General features: G+C 34.9%; 1 protein-coding gene across 7 annotated transcripts in view; it reads right to left on the reverse strand.

The window, feature by feature from the left end:
• The window catches only part of RNF111 (ring finger protein 111), an 82,994-nt gene that overhangs the window by 31,338 nt on the left and 36,329 nt on the right, over positions 1-15,327 (reverse strand). For all 7 annotated transcript variants that reach the window (XM_061182068.1, XM_061182067.1, XM_061182065.1 and 4 more), the window contains one exon: positions 2,932-3,058. In XM_061182068.1, coding sequence (XP_061038051.1) covers positions 2,932-3,058 — 127 coding nt within the window. The remainder of the gene's footprint in view (positions 1-2,931; positions 3,059-15,327) is intronic.

Consider the following 15,327-nt stretch of genomic DNA (forward strand, 5'->3'; position numbering starts at 1 on the left):
TTTACTTTGAATATTCACCTGGGTTATAATCAATTACTTACGTTTTATGTTAATACCTAAAATTATTCACCATAGGTATAGTAACAAAAATATCAACACCCTAAACATTTAACATTCACATGATCTTCTATGTTTAGTTTAGATTGGATCTGCAAAGCATGGCTTTGGGAGTCCCAAACCAAGCTAAGTTTCTGGGACTGTCTAAAAGAGATTCAAAGCACCGGAGAGAGTTCTTGCCATCAGGAGAGGTACGGACAGTTGTAGCTAGTTTACTATAAGAAACATCATCGTTTGAGCTGCTTTAGGCTTTAAAGGCATATAATCACAAACCCTCAACACCGAATGCTTTTATCATCTTTTAATTATGTGTACTGTACTAAATTACTTCCAGCATATATTTTATTTAAAAAAATTCTTAAAGGATTCACTGTAATGATCTGGACTAAGGGTACAGAGGGACAGTATGTAGAATATGCAGTCCTCAGGCTTCAAGGAGAAAAACATAAATATGCTTTAGAAAGATGGGGCTTACGAAGTTGGTTTTTTCTCCTGCCCAAACTGAATGTAAAACTGCCTATAAACTTATTGTCACTATGTATGGAAAGAGTGAGCCAGATCTACTAACATGCAGTCATCGTATAAGCTTGACCACTCAGAAAAGAACTCCGACGTTCAAACTGAGCTTTGGCCTCAGCAACTATAGAGCCTAAAAGTTTAGAAAGAAGTTCAAATTCTAAAATTAAGTTTTCAAGTAACAGGAGTACAGAGGTTAAATCCTGAGACAGAGTTTAAAAAAAAAGACCGTGTATTCCAGCAAGAATTGTATAGATTAAGGCATGAAGGTAAACAAATATTTCAAGCTGAAATGGTTTTAGATAAGGAGAATGATCACCATTTAAAATTCTTGAGAAACCAAGAGTCTTTGATGAGAGACTGAGTAGTCTATTATTTCTCAGAAGCTGTTAACAGTTGCAGAAACTTCCACGTCCACTATGCAGCACTTCTGTGAAAACTTCACAGGATGTCCTAACTCCAAATATAATGCTGAGTAAAGTACCAGCAAAAAACTTGATGTATGATGAACAGTTTCACAGAGGCCTTAGTCGCCCCTATAATTAGTGGCAAATGTCAAATCCTGATACAAAGGGATCTGAAACACAGATGCATTCTCTCTTAAACAGGAAGGGCCAAGAGCCAGCTAAAGCGACAAAGTTAATATCAAGATGAAAAAAAAATTTATTACAGGGGACTAAGTGAACTGATGAGGATGATTATAATTTTTGTGACTTTCTGTTTGAATAAAAAAAAAAAAAATCCCACAAGGACTCAGAGGCAAAAAATATACAAATCAATTTTCACTGCAAAGTAGAGGAGCTGTTACAGTGGAGGATTACTGGACTGAATGTCAATATTATGACAGTATGAGTGTGTTTCGTGTTTGGTAATTGCAATAGTTGTTGCTTTTGTTGTGGTCATCCATTTACAATGCTTGGTGTCAGTTTATTTATCTCTTGTAAAAATAAAATACAGTGTGTGTGTGTGTGGAAAAAAAAAAAGAAAAAAAATAGATGTACGGGGTAGATGTAGATATAAATGTAAATATAGAAATGCATATAGCTCTAGAATGTATATATGTATGTATGTATACATATCTATATTTATAGATGTATAAAAAATAAAAAAATTTAAAAAAATAAAGTGACAATGTTAATATTCTAGGTAACCATAAGGAAAATAAATATGGCTAATGAGCACTGTGTGTCTTTTTCAAGAGCACTGTCTATCACGATGTAAATGCATCTGCTTGAACATTTAAGCGTCTACATGAAAAGAAAGCTCTCCAGTTCCACGAAAAAACAGGTCTTTAGTTTCAACAATTGTTATAGCTCATAAAAACGGAGTCAGTGTTGTACCAACCACTATGGACAGTCACAGAATAACTGTGGCACATACTGTGGAGTATCAATTTTCCTCGGAGTCTGGGAAAATCATTTAAAACTTAAACAGGGATATATTATAGAGTGCTCTCTTCCATGCCATTAGAAGTAGTACTCCAATGGGAAAGTGGCAAGTAAAGAAGCACATTCTAGGTATGATTGTAACATGTTTCCAAAATAACAACGCTTTTTTTAAAGATCAATAACAAATTAAAATACAATAAGCAAATGCATTTCTAAATTCATTCCAACACAAAAATTAAGATTCATCCACAGTTTGGTATATCAAACAAAAGAGAGGAGTACTTCACTGCTTCCTTTACCAGTATTTGTAATCATCTAAAGCACAAAATGAATTGTGTTAGGGTCTCTCTCTCTCTTTTTTTTTTTCCGTCAAAGTGATTCTCAAAAGGGCAATGTCATTTCCAGTTATTTATCAAAACAAATGAGGATATCTCATTCATTTTTTACTACAGGGCTTATATAAAATTACTGAGTGAAGGACAAAAAAATCCAAAAACTATGTTTTATACTAAGTTGTCCTAACATAATAGCATAAACATCACTGGTATTAATGAGATACCAATATCATTCCCAATACTTATGTACTATTCACATCTAAATTTCAGAGGAGTTTGTGAACTCTCTGAATCATAAAACAAATTCAATTTTATAAAACACCAAGTAAAACTGATGTTTATCTAGAGCAATGACTCAACACTCACTGTATACTTGGGGTGCTTAAAAAAATACTGATTCCTAAGATTCTGGTTCAGCTGGTCTGGGCTATGATCCAGGCAACAATATATATTTTATCATCTTCCCAGATGAATCTAACGCAGTCTGGTTTGACCACCACTAATCTGGTTGGTATACACACACTAAAACTAGGTAAAGAAAAAAAAAGTAAAAAAATGCAAATATCTGCAGCACAAATGTGTCTAAATATTTACATTTAAAACTTCAAATATACAACTAGGAATTAAAATCTTACCGATAGCTTTCCCCAACTGTTACTATCTCCACTTCACTGTCAGTTGAGGTAACATTAATTTCTTCATTGGCAGTGATCTGGGGAGTGGAGGAAGCTTCTATCACCACAACATCTTCATCAATATTTCCTGGAAACAAAAAGAAAAAACATTTAAAGGGCATATGGGATAAACAACAAGGTCCTACTATACAGCACAAGGAGCTATATTCAGTATCCTATGATAAACCACAATGGAAAAGAATACAAAAAAAAAAAAAAAAGGATGTATATATATGTTTAACTGAATACAAAAGTATGTATATATAACTGAATCACTTTGTATATACGTATAACTGAATACAAAAAAAAGAATGTATATATATGTATAACTGAATCACTTTGCAGAAATTAACACAACATTGTAAATCAACTATACTTCAATTAAAAACATACAGAGCATATGCTTGTCAGCTAACTTAAAGACAAAAAGTCTTATTTTGACTTTGAAGACTGAAATTCATTACAAAAGTAAAATTCGTATCTGTCAAATCAAAGTTTTTAAAACCAGAGCTCATTATGCAAAGTGAAAACAGTACTTACTCTCTTAATTTGCACGTTTGTTTCATCTTATGATTTTTGTTTGTTCTTTACAAACTTTTAGTAGTTTCCATATGAATTTGTATAATCTTATATAAAGATATTAATACTGTAATATCTGAAAGTACTGATTTAAGATCTTATGTAAGATATTCACATTCTATAAGATATCAACCCTTTAATATCTAAAATGAAGATACTACACTCTCTGTAAGTTTTCTTCAAGGTTTTTTTATTTACGTAATATGGTATTCTTTTAAGAAAAACACAGCAGCTTTTCAGTTTTGTGCTAAAAAATCTGTAATTTTTTTGTACGTGTTCTTTTCTAAAGTATTCCAAGTTCAGAAAGTGCTTCGTCATCTAGAAGATGGTACATACTGTATTTGGTGCAATGTGTTTCCTTAATATTTACTTCACCTAGAACTAATTTTTACTTATGGCATTAGATAAGATTATAAATAGAATCTGGCCCTGCTCAGTGAAATAACCCAGTCACAAAAAAACACTGTATGATTTCACTTATGTGAGGCATCTAAAGTAGTCAAATTCCTAGAGAAAGTGGAATGGTGGTTACCAGAGCTGGGGGGTGGAAGGAAAAGGGGGTTGTTTAATGGGTATAGAGTTTCAGATTGCAAGAAGAAAAAGTTCTGGAGATCTGTTTCACAACAATGTGAATATTCTTAAAACTACTGAACTGCACACTTTAAAATGGTCAAGATGGTTAAACAAAAAAAAAAAAGAAAGAAAAAAAGAAAAGTTGTGCTCCATTTCTTCTCTTGCTGTATTTTCCACAAATCTAGGGCTAAAATGTCTTCTTTTTTAAAACATTCTTCTCTCTTCATTACTATCACCTGTCAATGTAAAGATCGGCCAACAGTTTACAAGTAATATCTTGTGATAAGAATTTTCCCATAATAAGAATATTGAGAGCTTAAAATTTCACCCACTTTAAGTGTACATTTCACTGATTTTAGTGTGTTTATGGAGCATAGCCATCACCTCAATCCAGTGTTAGAACATTTCCAACACCCTAAAAAGATCCCACATGCCCTATTTCAGTCAATCATTGTCCCTCTAACCCCATCCCTACATCCCTACAACAACTAACATGCTTTCTGTCATTATGGATTGATTTGTATTTTCAAGAGCTCAATATAAATGGAGTAATACATTACATATACTTTCATATCTGGCTTATTTCACTGAGTGTACTTATTTTGCAATTTATTCATGTTGTTGTGTGTATCAATAGTTCATTCTTTTTTTACTGCTGGGCAGTATCCTATCATATGAATACATCACAGTTTGTTTATCCATTCTTCTGTTGATGGACATCTGAATTTTTCTCACTTTTGGCTATTACAAATAAATACACGTACTTCAGGCATACATGTACTTTCATTTTTCTTGGGTAAATACTTAGGAATGTAATTTCTAAATACTATGGTAAATTTATGTTTAGCATTTTAATGAAGTGCCAAATTGTTTTCCTAAGTGACTGTTCAGTTTTACATTCCCACCAGGAAAATGAGGGCTCCATTTTCTCTACACCTTTGCCACTAATTGTTACCGTCTCTTTTTTATTATAGCCGTTCTACTGCATGTACAGTAGTATATATAGTAGTATATATTCTTTTCATTTTCTTAATGGTGTCTTATGAAACATAAAAGTCTTTCATTTTGATGAAGCCCAAATAAGCTATTTCTTTAATGGATCATGTTTTTGGTAACCTTTTAAAGAAATCTCTGCATAACCAAAGGTGACTAAGAATTTGTATGTTTCTTCTAGAAGTTATATAATTTAGCTCTTACATTTAGGTCTGTGATCCATTTTGTTAGTTTCTGTGTCTGACATGATATAAAAGGTCTAAATTCACCTTTTTAGCATGTAGATCCATAACTGTCCCAACACTATTTGTTGAAAAGACTGGAATAATTCTATTTTGATACTTAGTAGATTCAGGTTTTCCTAATTATTCTTCAGGATTATAAAATCAAGGGGAGAGAAAAATTCTTGAGATTTGGACTGGATTGGCATTAAGCATCACTAACAAAGCCCTGATATCTCTATAATATACATACTTTCATCCAAGAACATATCTTGCCATCTACCAATATCATATTTACAAACCTGGAGAAAAACTGAGGGTTTGGTTTGATTATAATTGTAACTCTCTATAAAGCTACATAATTTTCTTCATAGAAGCTAAATATACTCCTATTGAGATTATTCTCAGACTCTTTATTCTCTTTGCTGCTCTTGTAAACATGCTCCCTTTTTTCATTACATTTTCTACTAGTACGGTGGTATTCCATTGATACCGTATATTCACTTTTACCCAACTCTTACAGAACTCTTGCTTAGCACAATGACAACAAATGGCTCAACTTTCTTCTCACTGTGGAATTTACGCAGTCTACATTCCTTCACCCGAGGCACCATTCCTAGACAACCTGGAATTTCATCTCGAATATACCTCTACATCATCAAATATCTGCACTACTTCAAAAGCTGGCCAGTATCTGGAGGAGGTTACAAGCCCATGACAAAGATCTATAACATGCTCTCTGATACTCCAAAGAGGATAACAAAGAAGGCACTGGTAAATCACAGAGGCAATAAAATATGATCTGATTGGAGAAATAGTTATTTTAAAAATATTCCATAATATTTCTATTTTGGAATACTTGCAAATTGTTCTATCCATTAAATAGAAAAAAATTAAGATTTAAAAATTATGAGATGTGCAAATTTTTAAAGTAGTTTCTAAGTTCTAAAGATTACACACATACACATGTTCAGGTCAAATGTATTTTTAACAGCATAAATATCTTATAGGCAGAGAAAAACAAAATAGCAGCACTCAGTGGCTATTTAAAATAATATTATCGATTCAATTTCCAAATTACTTTTCTAATTCTTCAAAATCACATACACGATGCAGCTTAAGGTAAGAGTACACAGGCAATCATATATTTAAAACTAAAAGCATTATATATAAAAATAAAAGACCATGGATTTTTTTTTAAAAAAAAAAAACCTCTCTTATTTTAACCCACCAAATGGACATTGCCACTTTACATGGAGAAAAGCTACATCTATATATCAGCTTTATTAGTGATTTTTCTCCATATATGTATACATGAAATTTCTTTACAAGCCTGTAAAAAAAAATCACCTAACATTATTAAACACCTTTTACACAGTTATGCAAAGTCAAATATAAATGTAACATTTTGAAGTTCCAATGATAAATGATACAAAGCTAGCTTTGCTAATGCATTAAAATTCAATTTATATAATTTTTTATGAACACAGAGATTGTATAACTAAAAGTTATATAAATAACTCATTTAGGCACTGTTACTCTATTGTTTAAACATCATTTTTCTAAAAAGAATCTTTATAAGCATAACTTGAACATAATACATAAAAATCATGTAACTAAATAATAATCACAATTAGGCAAGATTTGGCTACCTTTAGAATGACTATTATTTAAAACACAATTTAAAGGAAATATTCCTAAGACTATGAAGTTAACCTTAATACAGCTTTTAAAAAATCAAGAGAATAGGTCACCTCTTATTGGGCCAATTACATTTTCATGTCTTTTACATGTAGAAATATTAAAGGACGAGAGACTTGAGTGCAGCTAAGAGTGATGGGACTGCAGGTGATTTAGCAATTTCTTCTAAGATTACTTATTTTGCTTGTACTTTTTAACACATTTTTGACTAGAGACGTAGTTTTGGCAAAAATCCCCGTCAATAATGCATTAATACATCATGAGAAAAATAAAATGTAATAACCTGGGTAGTGTAACAATGGTAACAAAAACAATGGTTTCTCTGACAGAGGTCTTCAAGAACCCCCCAAAATCATTGATTATTCTGGTCCCCCTGTGCCTTAAGTCTGGTATGATGCCAATAACAAGAATAGCTTCCAATCTGTGAGCACATACTTTGTCCCATGTATAATATTCTGCATGTCTAGCTCCATGAAGAAACTGAAACTTAAAAGTTTAAACGACTTGTCAAGCAAACATGAGCAACGCTTGGAATTAACACCTAATTTCAATTCTAAACTCAGGCTCTTTACATGAAGTGTATCACCATGCCGTAACTACTCAACAAGCTGGTGCTAATTACTATCAAAAGAATCTTCCTGTTACGCTACTGCTCCTGTCTTTTGCAGTCACAAAAGTTACTGAAGTTTTAACAGCTTTGACTCTTCTTTGGGACTCTTCTGTTGGGTATCTATTGAACAGAAATGAAAACATATATATACACAAAGAATCTGTACCCAAAGGTTCATAGCAGCATTATTCACAATGGTCAAATACTAAAAACAATTAAATGTCCATCACCTGACAAATGGTAAACAAATCCATACAATGGAATACTATAAAGGAACTAAATAATAAAATAAATAGAACAGAATAGAATTAAATTAAAATTAAATAAAATGAAATGAAATGAAACTAAGTACTGATATCTGCTACGACATGGATGAACCTCAAAAACACTATGCTAAGTGAAAGAAGCCAGACACAAAAGACCACATATTGTATGATTTCATTTATATGAAATGTCCAGAAAAAGCGAGTCTATACAGACAGCAACAGATTAGAGGCTGTACGCAAAAGTGAGGGTTGGACAGGGATTAACTATAAACAAACAGGGATCCGGGATCTTTGGGGATTAATGGAAATGTTCTGAAACTGTACTGCAGTAATGGCTGCACAGCTCTGAATTTACTAAAAATCACTGAATTGTATACTTAAAATGGATGAATTTTATGGTAGGTAAATTATACCTCAATGAAGCTGTTAAAAAAAAAAAAAAACCTGTAAAACATTCCCTGCAAGATACAAAACTAGGGGGCTTCCCTGGTGGCACAGTGGTTGAGAATCCGCCTGCCAATGCAGGGGACACAGGTTCAATCCCTGGTCCGGGAAGATCCCACATGCCGTGGAGCAACTAAGCCCATGCACCACAACTACTGAGCCTGTGCTCTAGAGCCCATGAGCCACAACTACTGAAGCCCACACACCTAGAGCCCGTGCTCCACAACAAGAGAAGCCACTGCAATAAGAAGCCCGCGCACTGCAACAAAGAGTAGCCTCCGCTCACCGCAACTAGAGAAAGTCCGTGCACAGCAATGAAGACCCAACACAGCCAAAAATAAATTAATAAAATAAATAAATTTATTAAAAAAAAAAAAGATACAAAACTAGATTTCAGTAAATGAAAAGACATTCCATACTCTGGAAGAGGAATACCCAAAATCCTAAAGATGTCAGTTCATCCTAATTTACCTACAAATACAATCCCAATAAAAATATCATCATGTGTCTCCCCACTACCACCATCCTCAGATAAAAAGTTGATTATAAGTTCACTTGGAAGAATAAACAGGCAAGAATAACCAGGAAAACATGAAAGAGTCTATAATTAAAACAGTGTGCTTCTAGTGCGTGGACAGGCAGACCAACCAATGGAACAGTATGAAAGCTCCATAAATAGATCCAAATACTTATGGAAATTTAACATATGACAAAGGTGGCAACTCAAGCCAATAGGAAAGTCTTTAATGATTTGTTTGAGATAATTGGATAGCCACATGAAACAAAAAGGATCCATTCTTCACACTGAACATGAGGACAAAGATCAAATAGATCTGTGCTTTATACGTTTAAAAAAAAAAAGGTAAACAATACAAGGGCTAGGGGGGAAATGGGTTAGCTTCCTTATAAACTTGGAGTGGGAAAAACTTACCTAATTACGATTCAAAAATCCAGGAACAGTAAAGGTCAATAAATGTGACTAATCCAAAAAAAGTTTGGCAAGGTGAAGAAGTATTGCAGAGTCAAAAATCTAATGACCAACTTGAGGCAAATGTGTTATATAGGATGTATACCTCTAATATATAAAAAACTTCTAAAAATGGATGCAAGAATGAAGACCAACATTCCGACAGAAAAACAGGCAAATGAAATGAACAGATTGATCATAAGAAATGCAAATGACCTTTAAATATATGAAAAGACACAAACATTAGTCATAAAATATACAAATTAAAAATATACTGACATACTATTTCTTGCCTCTCAGATGGGCCAAAAATTAAAATCTGACAACTAATTCTGCTGGAAAGGCTTTGGGAAAATAGGCACTTTCACACACTGCTGATGGACCCAAAATGGTTGCGATCCTCATAGAGAAATCTGGCCATATTTTTAAAATACCATACTCTTTTATCTTTGACTCAACAATCCCCTCCTAGAATTCTATCCCAAAGACACAATGGCAAAAACTATTAAATGACATATACAAAAAGCTATTCATTGCAATGCTATTCATAATAGTAAAAGTCTGCAAACTGTTCATCGATAGGGGACTAGTTGAACAAATTAGGGTGTAACTATACAATGGGGTACTGTGGACCTGTGGAAAAAATAAAAGAGGAATGAAAAAGAATGAATAGAGGAATGAAAGCCTATATATCCTTTATATCTCATCATATATAAACTTTTATTCCTCTATTATCTCTCTATACTCTAACAACTGTATACATTGTTAAGTGAAAAAAAGAGATATGTTTTGAGTAAGATAAGGGGAGGATGTATGTATGTGTCTGTGTATGTGTATATATATATACACACACACACATATATATTTGATAATTTTTTTAATAAATTTATTTTATTTTTGTCTGTGTTGGGTCTTCATTGCTGCGTGCGGGCTTTCTCTAGTTGCAGCGAGTGGGGGCTACTCTTTGTTGCGGTGCACAGGCTTCTCATTGCAGTGGCTTCTCTTGTTGCGGAGCTCGGCTCTCGGGCTTCAGTAGTTGTGGCACACGGGCTCAGTAGTTGTGGAACCTGGGCTCAGTAGTTGTGGCGCACGGGCTCTCAGTGCGCAGGCTTCAGTAGTTGTGGCACGCGGGCTCAGTAGTTGTGGCACACGGGCTCAGTAGTTGTGGCGCACGGGCGTTGTGGCGCACGGGCTTAGTTGCTCCGCAGCATGTGGGATCTTCCCAGACCAGGGCTTGAACCCGTGTCCCCTGCACTGGCAGGCGGATTCTTAACCACTGCGCCACCAGGGAAGCCCTAATATTTTTGAAGAGAAAAAAATGGAACAACAAACTAAAACAGAAACTAGTGAAAAATGATTATCTATTAGGGAGAAAAAGATAGGAAGAGAGAGCAGAGGTGGAAAACTAGACCTCAATGAATATATCTTGTTTAAAAGTTTTGACTTTGGAACCAGGTAAATATTTCACATAATTAAAAAGCAAAACTAAAAAATTTTTACAAATCTCTTAAAAAGCAAAACACCTTGCAACAACCACAGAACAAATGATCCTAAATGCATATTAAATTGGTGCCATAACCACACAGAAAACCAGCCAAGGGCAAAAAAGGAACCACACAGAAAAATCTTTTATTATATTCAATAGAATTACTGTTAGTAATAATTGCAAAGATTTTCATTTACATTCATTTATGAGTGTTCACTTATGTCTATGTATTTATAGTTTGTATAGAATAAAAAAGTAATTGTTAATATTGTTAAGAATCCAGATTTTCAATGTAAGAGTAAAGAGATCCAAAAATAAAACACAAGCTTACATAAAAACCCTAATCCTAAATTTTCAATGGAAATAGTCACATGAATTAATGATTTATCTTTCTAAAATATTTACATTCCTCTGTCCATTAAGAAAGACAAAAAGCAATGATAACCCAGTAGAACAATGAGCACTTTCGTTCCCAGTGGATAGCTTCTAACTATCACTTCTCAATAAAAGGAAATCAGGAGTACTTGGAATGACTGGTTCCAGGTTTGGAACAGGAAATGTAAAGGATGAATCTGGACTATCTTGTTACATCAGAGAGTAAGGAAGTTATCAAAGACTACTGGAGTGGCATCAAAAGGACACAAACCAGGGACTTCCCTTGTGGCGCAGTGGTTAAGAACCCGCCTGCCAATGCAGGGGACACGGGTTCGAGCCCTGGTCCAGGAAGATCCCACATGCCGTGGAGCAACTAAGCCCCTGTGCCACAACTACTGAGCCTGCGCTCTAGAGCCCGCGAGCCACAGCTACTGAGCCCGCGTGCTGCAACTACTGAAGCCCGCGTGCCTAGAGCCCATGCTCCGCAACAAGAGAAGCCACCACAACGAGAAGTCCACGCACAGCAATGAAGAGTAGCCCCCATTCGCCGCAACTAGAGAAAGCCCGTGCACAGCAACGAAGACCCAACCCAGCCAAAAATAAATAAAATTTAAAAAAAAAAAAAGGACACAAAGCAACTTGAAGATGTTCCCACTGGCCAAAGATGAAACTATTTGAACATCAAAAAGAATAAAAAGACTGCAACACATCAACTATGCTAAAATCCATGAGTTCAAAATGATAATTGAAAATGAAAAACCTCTCTGAATATTGCTAAAGTTTATTCTGAAAAGTGGTAAATGAAGGTAAAGACTCAAGCATTCATCTTACATTTACTGTATGACCTTCATTTCAGAGTAAACAATTAGCTGATCCAAGGAGAATTCTTCCTTATAAAATAACCTCTGTTCATAAATGTAACAGAATAATAGAAAGTCAGCATTTTGCAACCCCTAATGAAATAATGGATCTAGGCAAGATCATCAAAGCTGCTGAAAGTATTACATGAAATGTTGATTGGGAACTTTATGGTGGAAGGATCAGGATGACACCATCTGAAACCTCTAATCAATTTTAACATGCGATGCAACAGAAAGTACACAGCACCATCAAGGTAGAGTTGCTGAATCTAATCAAGCTTTTAGATCCACCAGTTTGCAGGAAATATGTAGTATATAAAACAAATTAAATGGTATGATGTCAGAAATTGTTCTGAAATTCTCCACTAAAAAAAGTGAGGGGTGAGAGATGAAATAAGAATGGCAGAATGTTGAAAACTGACATTAGATTTTGAATATGTGGAAGTTCATTGTATACTTATATATTTTTATATTAAAAATATGTGAAAATTCCCATATAAAAATAATAAAACAACAACAAAAACTCTATCAATGTTATTTTTGGAAAAGGAAAAAAAGAATTATTCACGGATTTACATATAATTCCTAGTGTTAGGACTTTACAATTCCAAGGGTTGAACATCTTAAGCAAACTTGTAAAACTCTTAGGTCAATACGGTATGGAGTGCAGTCAGAAAATATGAATATATAGCTGTTGGATAAAAACAAAAAAAAACCCTGTGAAATAGGGATTTCCCAGTCATAATATAAGGGAAAATCGTATCTGTAGTTTGGGATAAAATTTCCAGTGACAGCATAACTCATGGGAGTCAGCAAGTGCTACGTCTCACACAAAGATGAGGATAATATGTTCTTCAAAACTGTCTAATGACTTTAAAAGTGGTTCTAGTAATTACCAAGTCACCAAAGTCTAAGGTGCCCGTGTGAATAAAACTGTTATCAGAAAATCTGGGTACCAATAAGCAATATTTCTAAATTGACATTTATTCAACATTTTATATATGCAAATAAATTAGTAATTTACTTTTAAGACAGCTGACTATTTTAACTACATCCCTAAAAGTGTATATTTCAAGACAGTCAAAACTTTTTTTTCTCCTCAGTAGGAAAATGGGACTGACATATTCTAGCTCTCTTATTCGGGGGCATATACGGTGTTTACATTTCCTTCAAGTCTGGAGGAAATATAATCTATAAATACTTAATTTAAAAGTTAATAGGGCTTCCCTGGTGGCGCAGTGGTTGAGAATCTGCCTGCTAATGCGGGGGACGCGGGTTCGGGCCCTGGTCTGGGAGGCTCCCACGTGCCGCGGAGCAACTGGGCCCGTGAGCCACAACTACTGAGCCTGCGCGTCTGGAGCCTGTGCCCCGCAACGGGAGGGGCCGCGATAGTGAGAGGCCCGCGCACCGCGATGAAGAGCGGGCCCCGCACCGCGATGAGGAGTGGCCCCCGCTTGCCGCAACTAGAGAAAGCCCTCGCACGAAACGAAGACTCAACACGGCCAAAAAAATAAATAAATAAGTAAATAAATAAAGTAGCTATAAAAAAAAAAAAGTTAATAAAATAAGGAGGTCCTCAAACGCACAATTAATTGGGAAACCAAAGGCTACAGCACTATAAAATAAAAATTTAAGCAGCAGTTCAGAGAAGGCACACTGAATAGCTCACTCTGAAACTTAGCTGATATTGGGTTATTTTAAAACATCTGAAGTTCTTGGCAAATATTATAGGGACCAAAACAGGATGTATAATTTTTCTACCCAACTGGCAAACAGGAATAATCCAATGTCCAACAACTCAAGTTGTATGTCATGTTGGCTTTTTAGGCTTGAATAGAGAGCTCTAATAAATTTAAAAGACAATAATGAAGCAAGAGGCAAATCGGGACTACACAGAGATCTACTGATTACAACAAATGAACCAATATTTGTTATAATGTAAAGTACTGACTTAAGTAACTCATTCTTAGTTAATCTGGCAAAACCCATTAGTTATCTACAACTGTTTTGCCTTAGAGAGTTTGAAGGTACAACAAAATACTTAACATGTAAAACATTCTTTCCATCAGTTCACTACAGTAATAGCCAATAAGTACTGATGGATAGTGTATGAAAAAGTTGTCCCAGTAGCTCGTTACTATCCATCCATATTACAAATCAAATTACTAAAGTTCAGTAGATAAATCTAATTAAACTTTGAGTCATTCCAATCCTCTTCTAATTCTTAACACACACTAAAACATACTAGACTTGGAGTCAGAAAGCCAGCACTAGAAATGTATCTAGAAGAAAACCCTATCTCTTAAGAATCTAAGGAAGTCAACTTTTTGAGAGCACTAAAATTTTTAGACAATACAGCTAAGTCCCATCAATAAAGTTTAGACAATACAGTTAAGTCCCATCAATACTTAAGTTTATTCTGAATTTAAATCATTCTAAAATGGTTTTCTAAATGCTTTGTCTGTGATATGAAGGTGATAATGACAGAATCCACCTCATAGGAGTGTTGGGAGGATTAAATAAAACACTTAGAACATTACCAGCACAGAGTAAATACCCAACAAATACTGGGTATTTTTACTATCATGACATCACCCACTGTTGGGCAGTAAAGGAACTTGAGGCAAATTCCTTGGAGGACATTCTGGCAACAGCTGTTAGCAAATTTTATAATGCATATACCCTGTGATATACTTTTAAAAATTATTCCTTAAGATATGCTTGCCTAGATGTGCAAAAAATGCGTGTAGAAGGCTGAATGCTGATGAATGTGGCAAATATTCATTAACAAAAGTTGGTTAAATAAATTATGGAACATCCATGCACAGGGGATACTTTGCATCTGTTTTTAAAAAATGAGATAACTAGGGGCTTCCCTGGTGGCGCAGTGGTTGGGAATCTGCCTGCTAATGCGGGGGACACGGGTTCGAGCCCTGGTCTGGGAAGATCCCACATGCCGCGGAGCAACTAGGCCCGTGAGCCACAACTACTGAGCCTGCGCGTCTGGAGCCTGTGCTCCGCAACAAGAGAGGCCGCGACAGTGAGAGGCCCGCGCACCGCGATGAAGAGTGGCCCCCACTTGCCACAACTAGAGAAAGCCCTCGCACAGAAACGAAGACCCAACACAGCCAAAAATAAAATAAATTAATTAAAAAAAAAAAAAGAGATAACTATACATACTGATATTTTTTAAACCCATATTATTTATTTACATTTACATATACTTTCACATTTTCTGCAGGAGATAAGAAGAAACTGCTAACTGATCACTCCTGGGTAGTA

The sequence above is a fragment of the Eubalaena glacialis genome, chromosome 2 (assembly GCF_028564815.1).
Source record: "Eubalaena glacialis isolate mEubGla1 chromosome 2, mEubGla1.1.hap2.+ XY, whole genome shotgun sequence".
Taxonomy (NCBI): domain Eukaryota; kingdom Metazoa; phylum Chordata; class Mammalia; order Artiodactyla; family Balaenidae; genus Eubalaena; species Eubalaena glacialis.